General features: G+C 45.0%; 1 protein-coding gene across 1 annotated transcript in view; it reads left to right on the plus strand.

Moving 5' to 3' along the window:
• The window catches only part of dstyk (dual serine/threonine and tyrosine protein kinase), a 36,958-nt gene extending 21,316 nt beyond the window's left edge, over nucleotides 1–15,642 (plus strand). Inside the window, exons 8-14 of the mRNA XM_056273876.1 lie at nucleotides 8,875–9,004; nucleotides 10,282–10,438; nucleotides 11,079–11,211; nucleotides 13,125–13,238; nucleotides 14,195–14,309; nucleotides 14,590–14,724; nucleotides 14,965–15,642. Coding sequence (XP_056129851.1) covers nucleotides 8,875–9,004; nucleotides 10,282–10,438; nucleotides 11,079–11,211; nucleotides 13,125–13,238; nucleotides 14,195–14,309; nucleotides 14,590–14,724; nucleotides 14,965–15,152 — 972 coding nt within the window. The 3' untranslated portion in view covers nucleotides 15,153–15,642. The remainder of the gene's footprint in view (nucleotides 1–8,874; nucleotides 9,005–10,281; nucleotides 10,439–11,078; nucleotides 11,212–13,124; nucleotides 13,239–14,194; nucleotides 14,310–14,589; nucleotides 14,725–14,964) is intronic.
• Nucleotides 15,643–19,670: the final 4,028 nt, after the last annotated feature.

Consider the following 19,670-nt stretch of genomic DNA (forward strand, 5'->3'; position numbering starts at 1 on the left):
AAGATAGGAATCAGATCATCACTGTGGTAGTGTAAATGTAGCCTCAGCTTGGGGGTCAGTTGGCAAAATAATTGAGACAGAATCCGTTGTTTCCCCCACCATTAAAGACATACAGGGCGTCCGGGTAACATAGCAGTCTATTCCGTTGCCTATCAACATGGGGATCGCCTGTTGGAATCCCCATATTACCTCCGGCTTGGTCGGGCGTCCCTACAGACGCATTTGACCGTGTCTGCGGGTGGGAAGCCGGCTGCGGGTAAGTGTCCTGGTTGCTGCACTAGCGCCTCCTCTGGTTGGCCGAGGCGCCTGTTCGGGGAGGAGTGGAAACTGGGGGTAATAGCGTGATCTTCCCACGCACTACGTCCCCCTGGTGAAACTCCTCACTGTCAAGTGAAAAGAAGCAGCTGGCGACTCCACATGTATCGGAGGAGGCATATGGTAGTACTGCAGCCCTCCCCGGATCGGCAGAGGGGGTGGAGCAGCGACTGGGACGGCTCGGAAGAGTGGGGTAATTGACCAAATGCAATTGGGGGGAAAAGGGGGGATGCAGTAAATCAGCCATGTTGCTTTTATTCATGACACGCTGCTCATTGTTTTTGGTGTCAGATTTTAGCCGTGGGTAAAATCTCTGTTGCCGATATGTCATTTTAGCCTGGTTTCGGCTCGATATTCAATAATGGCGTCAATATCACTGCATTCTTATAATGAAATTATTGTTGGTTTGACATGTTGAATACTTTATTTTTTAAATATTTTTAATTAGTTTCTTAACATTTAAAAGCTGCTGTCGTTTTGGATTATCGTGCTCCTCTGCCTTGTACTCCCAGGTTTACACTGTTGAGTAATTCGCCTGTGTTTTACCTACACCTCCAGTCTTGTGCCACAAAAACACCTGTCAGTCAGATTGTTTTGAGGGTGTATCTTGTATGGTAGGCAGTAGAAAGACTCGAACCCGTGCCAGTGATGGATTCTCACATCGCTATCTGCAGTTCCATGCTCAGGAGGATGGGATTATAAAAGCAGTCTAGTTATTTGTGTACTGGATATGGAGTAATATTGTCAGTGCTGTTGACATTGTGAGACATACAGTGACATCATGAGACATGCAGTGACATCATGAGACATACAGTGACATCGTGAGACATGCAGTGACATCATGAGACCTAGTGACATCATGAGACATGCAGTGACATCATGAGACATGCAGTGACATCATGAGACATGTAGTGACATCATGAGACCTAGTGACATCATGAGACATGCAGTGACATCATGAGACATGCAGTGACATGAGACCTAGTGACATCATGAGACATGCAGTGACATCATGAGACATACAGTGACATCATGAGACATGTAGTGACATCATGAGACAGTGACATGAGACATGCAGTGACATCATGAGACATGCAGTGGATATAAGAAGTCACACACCCCTGTTAAAATGGTAGATTTTTTGCAATGTAAAAAAAAAACGAAACCAAGATAAATCATGTCCATTCATCCATTATCCGAACCGCTTATCCTGCTGGGATAGGCTGGAGCCTATCCCAGCAGACACCCTGGACAGGCCGCCAGGCCATCACACGGCCATTTCTATTCCTCTCTCTTTTAATCTAGCTGTCGCTCTCTTTGCCTGTCCGTCTCTGTTGATCTATCTTCTGTGCTCTCCCTGTCTCGCTGTCTCGCTCTCTCCCTGTGTGTGTGTCTCTCTCTCTCCTTGTCTGTCTCTCCTTGTGTGTGTGTGTGTGTGTGTGTGTGTGTGTGTGTGTGCGCGTCTTTCTCTCTCTGTCTTTCTCGCTCTCTCTCTCCTTATGTGTCTCTCTGTCTTTCTCTCTCTCTCTCTCTCCCTGTCTCTTTGTCTCTCTCTCCCTGTCTCTTTGTCTCTCTCTTCCTGTCTCTTTGTCTCTCTCTCCCTGTCTCTTTGTCTCTCTCTCCCTGTGTCTTTGTCTCTCTCTCCCTGTCTCAATTCGATAAGAAAATCCACAACAAATTCAATTCAATTCAGCAGGCTTTATTGGCATGACCATATTCAGTTACATAGTATTGCCAAAGCACAATGTTGTACAAAACAGTACATTACAGTTTATAACATACAAACTATAATAGAAAAAAAGTTGCTGTATTGTTCAAAACAAACAAACAATAAACCAGCCAACTTAACAATACATTTAGTATTTCAAACGTTAATTGAACTTGGAGGACAAAGAAGAGAAGAACAAAAAATAGAAAAGGAAGAAACCTGTGTGTGTGTGTGTGTGTGTGTGTGTGTTGTGTTGTGTGCGTGCGTGTGCGTAGGTGTGTGGTTACGTGTGTAGGTTGGTGTGTGTAGGTGGATGTGTGTGTGTGGGTGCATGTGTAGGTGTGTGTGCGTAAGTGGGCTTGTGTGTGTCAGTGTGTGGAGGGGGTCACTGTCTCTCAGATCGTGACTTGCAACAATATATTTGGCTGCTGTGGTGCAGTTTGTCTTCTCCTCTCCCAGTAGGATGGCTAGTTTGTCTTTTTCTCTCCCAGTAGGATGGCTAGTTTGTCTTTTTCTCTCCCAGTAGGATGGCTAGTTTGTCTTTTTCTCCCCCAGTAAGATGGCTAGTTTGTCTTCTCCTCTCCCAGTAAGATGGCTAGTTTGTCTTCTCCTCTCCCAGTAGGCTGTCTAGTTTGTCTTCTTCTCTCCCAGTAAGATGGCTAGTTTGTCTTCTCCTCTCCCAGTAGGATGGCTAGTTTGTCTTTTTCTCTCCCAGTAGGATGGCTAGTTTGTCTTTTTCTCTCCCAGTAGGATGGCTAGTTTGTCTTTTTCTCTCCCAGTAAGATGGCTAGTTTGTCTTCTTCTCTCCCAGTAGGATGGCTAGTTTGTCTTCTTCTCTCCCAGTAAGATGGCTAGTTTGTCTTCTCCTCTCCCAGTAGGATGGCTAGTTTGTCTTCTTCTCTCCCAGTAAGATGGCTAGTTTTTCTTCTCTCCCAGTAGGATGTCTAGTTTGTCTTCTTCTCTCCCAATAAGATGGCTAGTTTGTCTTCTCCTCTCCCAGTAGGATGTCTAGTTTGTCTTCTTCTCTCCCAGTAAGATGGCTAGTTTGTCTTTTCCTCTCCCAGTAGGATGGCTAGTTTGTCTTCTTCTCTCCCAGTAAGATGGCTAGTTTGTCTTCTCCTCTCCCAGTAGGATGACTAGTTTGCTGATGTCAGGGAGGCTTCTGATGTTTGGGTGGATCTGTTGAGTGTTTGGGTAGTAATGATTTCTAATATGGTTCTACTGAAGACAGGTGATGATGAAGTGCAGCTCTGTCTCCACCTCTCCCATGTCGCAGCGTGAGCACAACTTCTCGTCTAACGGCAGCCATGTTTGTCTGTGTCGGTCTTTGTCTACGACCAGGCCATGCTCACTGAGTCTGTACTTTGTCAAGGTGGTTCTCAGTTTGGTATCAGTCACTGTGCAGATATTCTGCTACAGTGTACTATCTTTTTAGGGCCAGATAGCATTGCATTTTATGTTGGTTTTTAGTTTGTGTGTCCCAATAAGTGATATAATTTAGTTTTTGTTGAGTTATAATTTGATGGATTCTGATGTTCTGGTCCTAAGGCTGTGAATTGTTAGTGAGCTGAGCGTCAGGACCAGCTGAGTGAGGGGACTGGTTTTGCTCAAGTCTTGGTATTGCAGGGCTTTGTAATGGTATGAGTCAGGGGTCACTGTTTTTCAGATGTTAGCAGAATTTGATTGCCCTTTTTTGTATTTTGATCAGTAATGGGATATTGGCCTAATTCTGCCCTGCATGCATTGTTTGTTGTTTTCCTCTGGACATGTAAGAGGTTATTACAGAACTCCGCATGCAGGGTCTCAATTGGATGTTTGTCCCAGTTGCTAAATTCTTGATTTGTAATTGGACCCCACACCTCACTGCCATAAAGGGCAATTGGTTCGATCGCTGATTGGAATATTTTCAGCCAGATTCTCATTGGAATGTCTACAAAAATTTGTCATTTTATGGCATAGAAAGCTCTGCATGCTTTTTCTTTCAGTTCATTCGCTGCCAGGTTAACATTTCCTTTGTTGCTGATTTTTAGTCCTAAATAATTATTGTTCTGGGAGTGTTCAAATGTGGTTTCCTCCTAATGTGAATGTATATTTCATTCCCTGAGATCTGGATCTTTTTTGAAAAATCATGGTTTTGGTCTTTTTCACGTTTACTGCCAGGGCCCAGGTCTGGCAGTACTGCTCCAGCAGGCCCAGGTTCTGTTGTAAGCCTTGTGCAGTAGGAGACAGCAGAACTAGGTCATCTGCATAGAGACGGAATTTTACCTCTGAGTCGTGTAGAGTGAGGCTGGGTGCTACTGATTGGTCTAGAGTTTTTTCCAATTCCTTGACGTAAATGTTGAACAAAGTTGGACTCAAGCAGCATCCCTGTCTCACTCCAAGCTCCTGGGAGAGGAAATATGTTATTTTATCACCAGTTATTCTGCACTTATTTTCTGTGTACATTGATTTAATGATGTCATAGGTTTTACCCCCTACACCACTTTCAATAACTTTGTAAAAAAATCCTTGGTGCCAGATAGAGTCGAAAGCTTTTCTGAAATCAATGAAGCATGTAAAAATTTTGTTTTTATTTTGGACTACATGTTTATCAATTAGGGTGTGGAGGGTGTAAATATGATCAGATGTGCGTAATTTGGTAAAAATCCAATTTGGCTTCTACTCAAGACATTGTGCTTCGTAAGGAAGTCTAGCAGTCTAGAATTTATAATATTACAAAAAAGCTTCCCCAGATTACTGTTCACACAAATGCCTCGGTAGTTATTAGGGTCAAATTTGTCTCCATTTTTAAATATTGGTGTTATTAGTCCTAGAGTCCAGATGTCAGGGAAATAACCTACTCTCAGAACCAAACTAAACAATTTTGAGATGGCCAATTGAAATTTTGAGCTCAGGCATTTTAGCATCTCATTTAGGATGCTGTCAGTTCCAGGTACTTTCTTAGTTTTTACTTTTTCAATTTGGTCCTTGAGTTCCTGGTCAGTAATGGGGAAGTCTAGTGGGTTCTGGTTATCTTTATGGCCAATTCTAATTCTTCAAGTCTTTTGTTTATATGGTCCTGATTAGGGTTTGTATTTGATTCAACTTTTTTAAAGAGCATTTGGAAATGGTTAGTCCATATTTCTCCATCTTGTATTGCCAATTCTTCTTTTTTGGATTTTTTCAGTTTGTTCCAGTTATTCCAGAACTGATTTGTATTGATTGACTCCTCTATTAGTGTCGGTTGCTTGGAGGCGTACTGTTTTTTGTTTTTGGTTCTGAGCATACGTTTGTATTGTTTTAATGTTTCACAGTAAAGAAGGCAAATGTCTGTATTATTTGGGTCTCTGTTTCTGGTTGGATAAAGTTACAAGTTCTTTTCTGATGTTTTTGCAATCTTGGTCAAACCAATTATCTCCTTTTTTCGGTTTGGTTTTTGGTTTATTTTGTTTCAGTTGTGATTTCTGTGCTGTTTTTGTAAAGATGGTATTGATATTTTATACTGCCATTTTGACTCCTTCTTTACTGTGAGTATACAGTGGCTTGAAAAAGTATTCATACCCCTTGAACTTTTCCACATTTTCTCACGTTTCGACCACAAACATAAATATATTTTATTGGAATTTTATGTGAAAGACCAACACAAAGTGGCACACAATTGTGAAGTACAAAGAAAATTATACATGATTTTAAAAAAAAATTACAAATAAAAAACTGAAAAGTGCGGTGTGCAAAAGTATTCAGCCCCCCTGAGTCAATACTTTGTGGAACCGCCTTTTGCTGCAACTACAGCTGCAAGTCTTTTGGGGTATGTCTCTACCAGCTTTGCACATCTAGAGACTGAAATTTTTGCCCATTCTTCTTTTCAAAATAGCTCAAGCTCAGTCTGATTAGATGGAGAGCGTTTGTGAATGGCAGTTTTCCGATGTTGCCACAGATTCTCAGTTGGATTTAGGTCTGGACTTTGACTGGGCCATTCTGACACATGAATATGTTTTGTTTTAAACCATTCCATTGTAGCCCTGGCTTTATGTTTAGGGTCGTTGTCCTACTGGAAGGTGAACCTCCGCCCCAGTCTCAAGTCTTTTGCAGACTCCAACAGGTTTTCTTCCAAGATTGCCCTGTATTTGGCTCCATCCATCTTCCCATCAACTCTGACCATCTTCCCTGTCCCTGCTGAAGAGAAGCACCCCCAGAGCATGATGCTGCCACCCCCATGTTTGACAGTGGGGATGGTGTGTTCAGAGTGATGTGCAGTGTTAGTTTTCCGCCACACATAGCGTTTTGCATTTAGGCCAAAAAGTTCAATTTTGGTCTCATCTGACCAGAGCACCTTCTTCCACATGTTTGCTGTGTCCCCCACATGGCTTCTGGCAAACTGTAAACGGGACTTCTTGTGGGTTTTTTTTTAACAATGGCTTTCCTCTTGCCACTCTTCCATAAAGGCCAGATTTGTGCAGTGCACGACCAATAGTTGTCCTGTGGACAGATTCCCCCACCTGAGCTGTGGATCTCTGCAGTTCCTCCAGAGTCACCATGAGCCTCTTGGCTGCATCTCTGATCAGTGCTCTCCTTGTTCGGCCTGTAAGTTTAGGTGGACGGCTGTGTCTTGGTAGATTTGCAGTTGTGCCATACTCTTTCCATTTCCGGATGATGGATTGAACAGTGCTCCGTGAGATGTTCAAAGCTTGGGAAATCTTCTAATAGCCTAACCCTGCTTTAAACTTATCCACAACTTTATCCCTGACCTGTCTGGTGTGTTCATTGGATTTCATGATGCTGTTTGCTCCCCAATATTCTCTTAACAAACCTCTGAGGCCGTCACAGAACAGCTGTATTTGTACTGAGATTAGATTACACACAGGTTGACTCTATTTAGTCATTAGGTCAACATTCGATCATTCAGCAATCATCAGGCAACTTCTGAAGGCAATTGGTTGCACTCAGAGAAAAGGGGGCTGAATACTTTTGCACACTGCACTTTTCATTTTTTTATTTGTAAAGAAAATTTAAAATCATGTGTAATTTTCTTTGTACTTCACAGTTGTGTGCAACTTTGTGTTGGTCTTTCACATAAAATTCCAATAAAATATATTTATGTTTGTGGTCGTAACGTGACAAAATGTGGAAAAGTTCAAGGGGTATGAATACTTCTGCAAGCCACTGTATGTGGTATCCAGAAAGGTGTCTAAAAGTTTTTGAATTTCGTGGCTGCCAATTGCTTTGTGGAAATCTTCAGTACAGTTTTGGGCCCATCTGTATGATTTCTTGATATGGAACAGCTTACTGGGCTTTGTGTGTGGTGTTGTTATCTGTCTTTTTGATGTATACAGTGATTTGACTGTGGTCAGACATAGGGGTTAGTGGTTTAACAGTGAATGCTCTGAGAGAAAAAGGATCCCTATCTGTGATCATATAATCTGCTGTACTATTCCCAAAGGTGAGCAAATGTGTATGGCCCTAGACAGTCCCCTCATACCCTACCATTGACGATGTACAGACCCAGGTTTCGACAGAGCTGCAGCAAGTCCTTTCCGTTTGTGTTGACTGTGTGGTCATGGTTATTTATGTGGGAATAGGTCAGGTTGTTGATATATGACAGTTTATTACTGTCATATATACTGTTATGTATATGTATTAACTACATAACATGACAGTTTATGTAGTTATTTGCTTTTCCACCAATGGAATCGGGCTGGGTTCCTGTCCTAGCATTCAGATCGCCACAGGTGAGCACATTTTCCTGGGCCTGGAAATGGCTCGTCTCTTTTTCAAGTTCAGAGAAGGTGTCTTCGTTGTAATAGGGGGATTCTTTAGGGGGACGTATATAGCTGTGCTGAGAGTAGATTTTCCTTAATTTTTATCCAAGCCTGTGATTTTTAAGATTTTTATAAAATTGTTTAGTTTAGCTTTGTACCATATTTTGAGTCTCCCTGAGTCCCTGCCCTGATGTGTGGTGCTGTTTCTGGGAGGATGTAATGATCTCTCCCTGTCTCTCTCTCCCCCTGTCTTTCTCTGTCTCTCTCTCCCCCATCTCGCTCTCTATCCCTGTCTCTGGCTGTCCTTGTCTCTCTCTCTCTCTCTCTCTCTCTCTCTCTCTCTCTCTCTCTCTCTCTCTCTCTCTCTCTCTCTCTCTCTCTCTCTCTCCTTATGTGTGTCTCTCCGTCTTTCTCCCTGTCTCTCTCCCTCTTTCTCTCCCTCTCCCTGTCTCTCTCTCTCCCTCTCTCCGTGTGTGTGTGTGTCTCTGTTTTTCTTGCTCTCTCTCTCCCTGTGTTTCTCTTTCTCGCTCTCTCCCTGTCTCTTTCTTTTATACTTTTTTGAAATGGCAACCTATATAAATAAGGTGGAAAAACAATCAGAAACATTTTAGGTAAAAAAAAGGAAAACACAAAGCTCACAATAACCTGGTTTCAGAAGTGTGCACATCTTTTATAACAGGGTTGTGGCTGTCTGCAGAATTAATCAGTCACATTCGAGCTCATGTTTAGTAGTAGTGAGGATACACCTGCTATCAAGTAAAGTTTACCCCATATAAAGTTCAGCTGGTCCTGGAGGATTTCCTGACGGCTGCATCCAGCTGTAAAAGCCATGGTCCACAAAGATCTCACAAAGCATGAACGGGGTCTCGTTGTTGATTGATATCGGTCAGGAGACGGATGCAAAAGATTTTCCGAGGCCTTAGATGGTCACACTTTATTTGAAGAGGCATGTATAAGCCTGACATGAAATCATCATAACCATGACATTACACCTGAGGGAGTCTTTGTGGATGTGTTTGTTGTAGCAACCCGGGTGGGACGAGCCGCTCCATTTGATACATTTCATGCGTATGTATTTTGAAAAGAGTGAATTGTGTGTGCGTGTTTCTGCAGCTGGAAGAGGGACACACGGGGCGACTGGAGCGTACCGAAGACCTGTGGCTGCGTGTGAGGAAGGACCATGCTCCCCGTCTGGCACGACTGTCTCTGGAGAGCCGCTCCCTAAGGGATGTGCTTCTACATGGTGAGTCACCCTTACACTGTCTCACTGTTCTCACACACACACACACACACACACACACACACGAGAAACTGGAATTGGAGAGTTTACTTGCACCTTTTTGCATGAAGTACACACAGTTACCTTACAGGGTTCATGCAGTCATGTAAAACCTGGAAAAGTTCGTACATTTGGAAAATACAGTTTCCAGATCCTGGGAAAGTTATGGAAAATAATAATTTGTAAATGTTTTGGAAAAGTCACAGAAATCTGACCAAAGGAGCATCAGCTTTATTAAAGACTGATTGACTGGAGCGTCTGGGTAGCGTGGCGGTCTATTCCGTTGCCTACCAACACCAACAGGCGTTCCTACAGACACAATTGGCCGTGTCTGCGGGTGGGAAGCCAGATGTGGGTATGTGTTCTGGTCGCTGCACTAGCACCTCCTCTGGTCGGTCAGTGCGCCTGTTCAGGGGGGAGGGGGATAGCGTGATCCTCCCATGCGTTACGTCCCCCTGGTAAAACTCTTCACTGTCAGGTGAAAAGAAGCGGCTGGTGACTCCACATGTATGGGAGGAGGCGTGTGGTAGTCTGCTGCTAGAATCATTGTAGTGGAGCTTTAAAATTTCTGTTGTGTGTGTGCGCTTGCAATGGTTTGTGTCAGTGTGCTTGCATGTGCCGCCGCCGGCTAGCCTTATCAGTTAGCTAGCTAGCAGTCTTGTTGACGGCATACTGGACAAATGCACTTTCAACAACAAGTGGTTTCAAATAGACCAGTACAAAATATAGCTTGCAGAAGTTGAGTCAAGTGGCTCGTATACTTACATGTTATTTGAAATATAGACTGACTGCTACATCATGTGTAGTGTTAATACATACTTTAGCAGTGGCAACTCTAAAAAAGACCAAAAGTTGATTTTGATCGTAAAAATGAAGCTAAAGGTGATGAAGAAGTCATGGAGAACAAGCGTATGAACTCTGGATTTAGTGTTGTACACAAATGTGTTGTTTGCATTATCCAGGTGTGTGGACACCAAATAAGACATTTGACATACCAAGTACATGATGGCCAGAAGTCTTTCTTTCTTTGCACCCCCCCGATCTAGTAATGATTTGGAATACTGATTTGAAAAATTCATCAGGAAATGTTCCTTAATCAGGAAATTAAACCTGCGTTGCCAAGTTGGTGTCAAACCCAGTGAGTTGTGGAAGGGTGAAAACGAATAACCTGAACTCGTTCAGCATGACAACCTTTGCTCAAGAACAGACATTTGATTTAAGCTAAACAAATTGCATTACAGGCAAGCCCAAGCTTGGGCGAGAGCTGGGCCGGGGCCAGTACGGCGTGGTGTATCTGTGCGACAGCTGGGGGGGCCGCTATCCCTGCGCCTTGAAGTCTGTGGTGCCGCCTGACGATAAACACTGGAACGACCTGGCCCTTGAATTTCACTACACGAGGTGAGTCCGCAAGTGGCAAAAAGTGAAATATTAGAGAGGGCGTTCAGCGTTAAAGACAACGTGGGGACCAAGATCCCTCAGCGATGAGTCACTGCAGTTTGTCCTGCTGCCGCACTGACTCAGTCAGGTGTAAAACCGGATCCCCGGCAGTGCATGTCAGTCGATTCTACAGACACGCCAAAGGTCTACCTGTCAGGTGTCAGATTGGATAAATGCTTTCCAGAGTCACTGTGTTTGTCAACAACGGTGTTATTATTGAACATGATGGTTGTCTTCATTCTTCGCCCAACTGCCACACCTGATTTTTTTGTTTTTTTTCTTCCCTCCATGTTTGTTTTGTGAGTTCACCCTTTGAGAATTTTATCTGTCCACCCACCTGCACACTGGTTTTGAGGTATCTCGTTCATGTCATCCTGACCCATTTTAACTGTTCATTTGTGGAATGCAGAACTTGTTTGAGAAGGAGCAGCCAGGATCACATTTGGTGTTAGGCTATAACAGGTCTGCCCCCTTGTGGACACCCGGATAAGGATCCCAGAAATACACAGACCTGGTCAAACAGAATGCTTTCAGTCCAGTATTGGTTTTCTTGATCTGACGTATTTTCCCATCTTGACCCTTCTCTGCTCACATGGTGTAGGTCCTTGCCTAAGCACGAGCGTCTGGTGGATCTGCACGGCTCCGTGATCGATCACACATACGGGGGAGGCTCCAGCATTGCTGTGCTTCTCATCATGGAGCGGCTGCACAGAGACCTCTACACAGGCTTGAAGGTGAGTTGGTGCTGCAGTGCATAGAAAAGACAGAGTGTGTTGTAGTGCAGGGGCTTACTCGCAAGGTGCCCCCCTCCCCAAGATGAGTTTATAGAGAACAGTTTAGCGCTTGTTGCTTTCCATATTGGAACTAATTAAAAAGCTTTATATTTGGTACAACCCACAATTCCTTCCTCTCATGGAAAAAGTTTAGCTGTACTGCTTTGCAGGAAGCAACACCAGCGGCTTGGCCAAAAACAACTAGCACTCAACCGGAAGAGTTTGTAGTGGTTTGTTGGCATCAAGCTCCAACCTGAAGCAATAACATCTAATCAGATTTCCAGGGAAGGAAGGGGGGGGGCAACACATGGGGGAAGACTGTTACTGACATCATAACCTTGCTCAACTTTCCTAAGTGCTGTGTGGAAAACCCCCACCTGTCCATGAGGATACAATGAAATGGTTAAAAGATGTGCCGGTGCAGTCCTCACTGGGAATTTCCTAGTTAGGAGTTTCCTAGCTAGTTTTTTTGGAGTTGTACTAAAGATCAGGATTTTCTTTGGATTGTTTAGAAGGATGCTTGCTTTTTACAATCCTACCCAAGAATAATCTAGGAAGGAGGCTGTCTTAGACTAATTTACTCAGACCCTAAAACAAACAAAACAACACTCAGTTGTAATTTTGTCTAGTTGCACATTTTCATTTTTACTGCAGTTTGTGTGCAGTGTGCAGTAGAGACATAGCCTAGACCTGCATATCCTGTGTAGAGCCAGCTCGAGAGGCCATGGCCCAGGGACCCAGAGCAGGGGCGGGAGTCACAGGTAGCACTAGCAGAAGCATCAGTGATGAAGCAAGGGGAAAAGTGAGAGGATAAATGTGAAGGGGTTAGAATAGAAAGCGGAGAAAGAGGAGGGGATTCAGAATTAGGTTTTTATCAGGTGATACAGGACTGTGGCTTGCTAGAATGAATAAAGACATATTTATTAGAAAACTGGCTGGGAGACTTGGATAGTGCTTGAATTGTGCCCCTGTTGTGGTTTATATGGGCACCAGCGATGCACAGGTGGACCTATAATCTGTGAGTCCTGCAGGTTGGGTGATTTCGGGTAAGCTTACCGGAAGATATCACGGGTTTAGGTGGGCAGTTCAAAAAGTGACAAAGCAGCGTTCCGATGAAGTTATAAATAACAGAAACATTGCGTGCAATAGGCTAGGCAGTGCGTTGCTAGTCCCCCTCGCTCTCTCTCTTAAACACACGCGCATGCATGCAAGCTGCTTCATCGTCAATGTGATTATAGCTTTGGTCAGTGCATGTGTTTTAGAGTGTTGAGGCTAAATGGTATCTGTAGCTTTTGTTTATACCACCAAAACTTTTTTTTTTGGTCAGAGGGAGAGAATGACAGAGAGAGAGGGGGAGAGAGAATGACAGAGAGGGAGAGAGAGAATGACAGAGAGGGAGAGAGAGAGAATGACAGAGGGAGAGAGTGGGGTGTCTTTAATGAAGGGTTACTTGTTATGCTGCTATTCAACAATAAAGAAGACCGTTTGGAATAATTGGTGTGTTTATTTAGTTGCCGAGACCCAGATGCTATGATGCTATTACACTAGGATAAACAGGGGTGTGCCTTGCGACCAGTCATATTGTGCTGGGCAAACAGCCCGAAAATGAAAGAGTGCAGCACTACTCACTTTGCTAGCCTGGGCTACATCTGGAGGTTGTCAGGTTCGGGTGGTTAATTAATGCATATTTTAGTGGGTCAGGCAGGGCGGATTGGCTCTCGCAATGGGCTGGGTGGGTTAAATAAACCCTGACTTGTGCATCCCCAGTGGGCGTCATTGACTTCTCCTTGCCATCTGTCTCCACTTCTGTCCCCCTCTGTCTCTCTCTCTCTCTCTCTCTCTTAAAACTAATCCATCCCTCGTGTCTTTTCCAGGCCGGTTTGTCACTGAGGGGGAGACTTCAAATTGCCCTGGATGTCGTGGAGGGCATCCGTTTTTTACACAGTCAGGGCCTCTTGCACCGAGATATAAAGCTTAAAAATGTTCTGGTAAGTGTGGGCCAGTTGTTTGAGCAGTCTGCAGACTGACTGCAGAGAAGAGTGCATCAAAAATACTGAAAACCAAACACACCCCTCTGCAGACTTGGTACTGACCAGAACGAGTTGATCTCGCACCTGAAAGTTATTGTGTATGTAGTGTTGTGTGGTATAAATGAGCTGGTATACAATGTTGTTAGTTTTTTGAAGAAATAAGCTGCTCAGGCGGTAGCAAACCTTTATTATACCTTATTATATTTTTGAGCTGAAAACATGTTGGTATGGGCCAAGGATGGTAGAACTGACATCACAAACCCCACCCCCCCAAAAAAAATCATATGGGGGGCATCAAAGATGGTGTGACCCGTGTAACATAGTTGACACATGTAGGATCCAGTGCGTTAGACCATTAAAATATGAGGCGGGGGGCATCCGGGTAACGTGGCGGTCTATTCCGTTGCCTACCAACACAGGGATCGCTGGTTCAATCCCCGTGTTAACTCTGGCTTGGTCGGGCGTCCCTACAGACACAATTGGCCATGTCTGCGGGTGGGAAGCCAGGCATGGGTATGTGTCCTGGTCGGTGCACTAGCGCCGCCTCTGGTCAGTCGGGGTGCCTGTTCAGGGGGGAGAGGGAACTGGGGGGAATAGCGTGATCCTCCCACGCGCTGCGTCCCCCTGGTGAAACTCCTCACTGTCAGGTGAAAAGTGGCTGGCGACTCCACATGTATCGGAGGAGGCATGTGGTAGTCTGCAGCCCTCCCCGGATCGGCAGAGGGGGTGGAGCAGCGACTGGGACGGCTCAGAAGAGTGGGGTAATTGGACGGGTACAATTGGGGAGAAAAAAAGGGGGGGAATCCCCCCCCCCCAAAAAAAAGAGGCGGGTAAGCAACACACCAGCATGCTTCTCCTGTTGAAAAACTCAAAACTTTCCTTTCCTGACGTTTGCTGTCCTTTGCCCCCCCCAGTTGGACAAACCGAATCGGGCAAAGATCACAGACCTGGGCTTCTGTAAACCAGAGGCTATGATGTCTGGCAGTATTGTTGGAACCCCCATCCACATGGCTCCGGAGCTGTTCACAGGTTAGATAACCCAACAGTGATACTGTCCAAACAGTTGCATCATGGGACTTCAATTGTGACAGAGCAGTACATCTTTGACAGTGGAAGCTGCTCTTTGGTCTTGGATTTGGACAGCATGGCACCTGTTTCTATGTGTTGATAATGTAATGCGAAGTAATGCAAAGCTGTATGTTGCAGCCAATTGTGTCCAATTTGTAAATTCATTTTATTCGGTATTTATTCTTTCAGATTTATTCCACCTGTGTCTTGTCAAGCTCTCTGCTCTCCTCTCTTCCTGCAGGAAAGTATGACAACTCTGTGGATGTCTACGCCTTCGGGATCCTTTTCTGGTATCTGTGCACCGGTTCAGTAAAACTGCCAGAGGCCTTTGAGAAGTGCTCCAGCAAGGACCAGCTGTGGAACAACGTTAAGAAAGGTACGTTACAGCAGCGGCCATTTCCTGAGAAACCCTCATCTGCACAAGTTTAACATTGATTCACGGCATCAAACCTAAACCTAATTAAACCCTCATCAGTCTGCAGAGCGAGAGGCCTTCCTTTCTTGTATTCGTGGATGCCGTTTTGTGCGTTTTTGTCTTCCTGGTCTGTCGGCGTGTGTTTTGGTTGGTTCGCCGGCTGGCCCGCCAGAGACTCAGTGGTGTGCGTGTGGTCTGCAGGTGCCAGGCCGGAGCGGTTGCCCAGTTTCGATGAGGAGTGCTGGCAGCTGATGGAGGCCTGCTGGAACGGGGACCCTTCCCAGAGGCCCCTGCTCGGTATCGTGGAGCCCAGCCTGCAGAGCATCATGGTGCGGCTCTGCAACTGCGGCTCCAACCAGAAAAGCATTACCCTCGAGGACTCGAACTGAAACACTCCATACAAAACGTCACGATAAGAGTATTTTTGTGTGTATTTATAAACAAGGTGGGTAAATAAAAAGCGACTCGGAGCAGGTGACCAAAAAAGAAAAAGAAAAAAAAAGCGTGCTCGAGATGTTGTCTGCGTTCACCGATATTAGATTTACACTATTTATGTTGAAACGGAACAAAAAGTTCACAAGTGTTTGTTTTATTTGTTTGTGGTTGTGTATTTGTGTACAAACTCTAGACCTGCATCCACTCTGCTTCTCTCTTAGCCGGCTAATAGCTGCCTGCTCCAGGTTGTTACTAAATGCAAACCGTTTTAAACGTAGTCCACTCCCAGTATTATCTGTATCTATACATCTGTATGTATAGATGTGTGTGTGTGTGTGTGTGTGTGTGTGTGTGTGTGTGTGTGGATGTGTATGAATAAAGAATTTTAAGCTGTATTTAAACTTGTCTCTTCAACCATACAAAATCCTTTTTTAATAAAATCATTTGTCAGAGCAAAGTGTTTGTCGTTCCTTCTGGTTTGGTTGATGTACTGGTTTTCTCTGCGACCAGACTGGGGTGAAAAGTGTCGGAGTCGATCCAGAGCCGATCCAGAGCCAATCCAATCTTACACATGCAAAGGGGAGTAACTCCAATAGTTAAAAAAGAAAAGTTTAGGGGTAGGTTTGAGGTGAAATAGGACCTGTCTGGCTTCAGCTTGTGGTGTTGGTGCTCATGCGTGCTAATGTATCTGTTCAGGTGACAGTGTTATAGTTCTCGAGTCCATGGCTCGGACTCGGGTCCTGATTTTCAGGACTCGTGACTCGATGTGGACTTGAGCACTGATGACTCGGACTTGTACTCGAGCATTGACTGCATTCGGACTCAGAAGTTGGAGATGAGGACTCGGACTTGTTAGTTTTTTGTAACAGCGTTTCTGCATGTCTGGTGATACCACAGCACCTCTAGTCTACGAGCAGTCTTTTTATAAATCTGATCCATACTGAAGCCTCGGAAGCACACTGGGCACAGGTGATTAAGGCGAGGGAGATGATGAAGGTGAGGGGGTTTCTTGTTTGGCCCTTCACACAAGTTGGACAACGACCAGAGTGGTGATGCGTTGGATGAAGAACTCCACCCATTGTGAGACAGTATTGGTGTGTCATGGCGTGGTCATGTGGGGCGCATGATGTATTTGTGGTGTTGTCTTGATGGGTCGTCTTATCTTCAGCCTGGTGCAGCTGGATCTGCTGGTGGTGGGTGGGTGTTTGGCCAGTCTTGTCATTATTCGCCCCTTTCTCCAGGTTGTAATTTCACATTGCAACACGCTGTGGTCGGGGCAGCAGAACTTAAAAAACAAAACAGCAACACTCAGTTTGGCAGAGAGAAGCAGCTTTCCATATGGCACATCACCACACACCGGCACGTGCCTAGGATACCATTTAAACACCCGGACCAGAAACCCAGCACACAAGCCCCCACTCACAGCAAGAGCTTGAATAATAATAATGAATAATAATCATTACATTCTTATATAGGGCTTTATCTAGACACCACCAGTGTGTAGCACCACCTGGGTGATGCACGGCAGCCATTTTGCGCCAGAAGGCTCACCACACATCAGCTTGAGGTGGAGCGGGAGGAACCATTGAGCCAGTTACATGGGGGGGGGGGTGATTAGGTGGCCAGATTGAGAGAGTCAGGTTGGGGATTTTGCCAGGAAACCGGGGGACCCCCTACTCCAGGGGTGTCAAACTCCAGGCCTCGAGGGCCGCAGTGTCTGCAGGTATTTGTTGCAACCTTGCACTACACCACCTGATTGAAACTAGTTCCTTTCCCTCCTTGATCCAGGAGGGGAGCTAATTAGTTAAATCATGTGGTGTAGTGCACGGTCGCAACAAATACCTGCAGACACTGCGGCCCTCGAGGCCCGGAGTTTGACACCCCTGCGCCTACTCTTTGTGATAAGTGCCATGGGATCTTTAATGACCACAGCGAGTCAGGACCTCGGTTTAACGTCTCCTCAGAAGGACGGCGTCTCCTACAGCACAGTGTCCCCATCACTGCACTGGGGCATTGACCTTTGGTATTTGTTGTTTATATTAGGGCCAGAGGGAAGACCGCCCCCTGCTGGGCCACCAACACGACTTCCAGCAGCAACTGAGTTTTCCCGGGAGGTCTCCATCCAAGTACTAGCCAAGCCCACACCTTGCTTAGCTTCCGTCATGCAGCAGAAGCAGGGTACATGTTTGGTATGGCTGCCAGCAAGTGTGACGTCATATCCTCTTAAGTATACATCTTAAATTATATAATAATTTAAAAAAACACACTCCTAATGTTTAAGCACCAGAATTTGACAAGTTAAGATGGTTACCTTTTATTATTTTTTTCTCCCATTTTCAAGGCAAAAGGTCCCGTGTTCAATAATAAGCAATTTTCCAGAAAACATTTTGCTGAGTTTAATATTTGTCATACATTTTATGTACACTTTAACAGGTTTGTCAGTAGTGATAGCTGTGTTACCGTTTCTTCTGCGGGACTCCCTGTTTGCCACTTCACCCTGGGTGGGGGGGGGTTGACACTGGACCAAGATAAGGATTAATGTCAGATTAAGATTAGGATTAAAGTTAGGTCCAGGGCTGGTTAAAACTGGGAAGGTCTAGGATGGCCTTTCTTCCTCACATCCCTGAATCCCTGCTGCGTGTGACTGAGAGGGGCGTTCTGCAAACACTAGAAGAGCACATTTAAAGGCAATCATTTGACATGTGACGCCGGTTAGCGTGTTCATTTGTGGTGAAAATTCGAGTTTAAAACAAGTTTAAGTTAGGTAAGGAACTTCCTGTCTGGCTGTGCGTCAGTGGCACCTTTGCAATCTTTTTGTAATTGCAACTACATATATGTTTAAGTCCTTAATAACTTTTATCGCAAATATAATGTCAACAGTAAAACTGCTTTCAGATTAATTTGCTTGCGGTCAGGAGTGAAGCACGAATAATCGAGAATTGTTGCCAATGTCTGCAGTTGGTGACAACTTGAAGTTTACAAGCGAAGCACCGCAAGGACATCGCGTTTTCACAATCATGTCAAAATGCGCCCTACTCACGTTCACCGGTCCTTCTAAGACCAGTTTGTTATGCGTGTCTGAACTGTTACCTTGATGACATCCACCCCAGATAGCATCCGGATGTGGGCCACTTCAGGCAGTGATGCGGCACTGATGGTCTTCTTCTGGCCCTGACAAAATGGATGTGAGCCTGAAGTGGCCCACATGTATAATAGCAAATATGGCCCAAATATGCCAAATCAAATGTGATTTGGCAATGTCAAAGCTTTTTTGGCAAAGATGCAGTGCTCTGGGCAACATGTGATCTGGATGTGACCCTGAAGTGGCCTGTGTGGTAAATGGTGAATATGGCCCAAATATCACAAAACAAATATGGGCCACCTTTGGCAAATTTGTGGCACATGCAGCACTGCTAAGGCTTGGTTCTGGCCCAGATCTGGCAAACAGGAGCGGACCGCCCAAGTGCCATCATTCCACGTGGTATGTGGGCCGGATGAAGTGTCAGGTGTGGGACAGGTTTGGACCACAGCAATTTTGCTATCTGTGACTGAAATGATAACTAGATTGTATCTGACCCTTTTTGACCCCGGGACTCACTTAAGGACCATATGGTAAGGTTGAGTTGGCCCTGTTATGTGTGCAATTTAGGTCATGTCACTTTAAGACTGATGACGTGAGTGCACAGAGTGATGGGGACCGGGAAGTTGATGTGACCTGCAGCAGCAGTGTGGTGGAATGGAAGTTTCACTAAAGTCATGCTTAAGACAATGAAGATAGCAGCTAAATGTGAGGGAATTGAAATGCAAACGTCCACCATGAGTGTTAGTGCAGATCCCAAAGAGACTGAGACAGTGAACCGAGTTTCAGGAAAAGGGAGAAAATACCATCAGAAAGGGAAGAATCCAAGGGGAGATAGAGACAGCAAATCTGACAAAGTGTACTATAGCTGTGGGCACGGAGACCATTTTGCAAAAGACTAACTGTCCCGCACGGGATCAGACCCGCAGAAAGTGTAATGGGAAGGATCACTTTTACAAAATGTGCAAAAGCAAAGAGCAGCAAAAACAAACAGTGAGATGTGTGGAAGAGGAAGAACAAAGAGGCTATGTTCTCACAATAAACAATGACAGCAACACAGAGAGAATCACATTCCCAGTAGGAAATGTTAGTCTGAACATGCTCATAGATTCAGGGGCATCTAGCAACATTATAGATAAGAAGACCTGGGAAATACTTAAAGCAGAGAAAATAGTGTGTGGGTCAAGAGTATCACAAGCTGTATTCTTATTCTTATCCAGTGAACCTTTACCGGTAAAGGGGGTTTTCACGTGTCAGGTAGAAATAGGTTAACGCAGCACGCAGGCTGAGTTCACAATGATTAAGGGCCAGGGTGAGCCGCTGTCAGGGAGAGAAGCTGCAATGAAACCAGGGGTGTTGAAAATAGGCACAAACATAGCTACAGTCAGGGACA

Source organism: Lampris incognitus, chromosome 2 (assembly GCF_029633865.1).
Source record: "Lampris incognitus isolate fLamInc1 chromosome 2, fLamInc1.hap2, whole genome shotgun sequence".
Taxonomy (NCBI): Eukaryota; Metazoa; Chordata; class Actinopteri; order Lampriformes; family Lampridae; genus Lampris; species Lampris incognitus.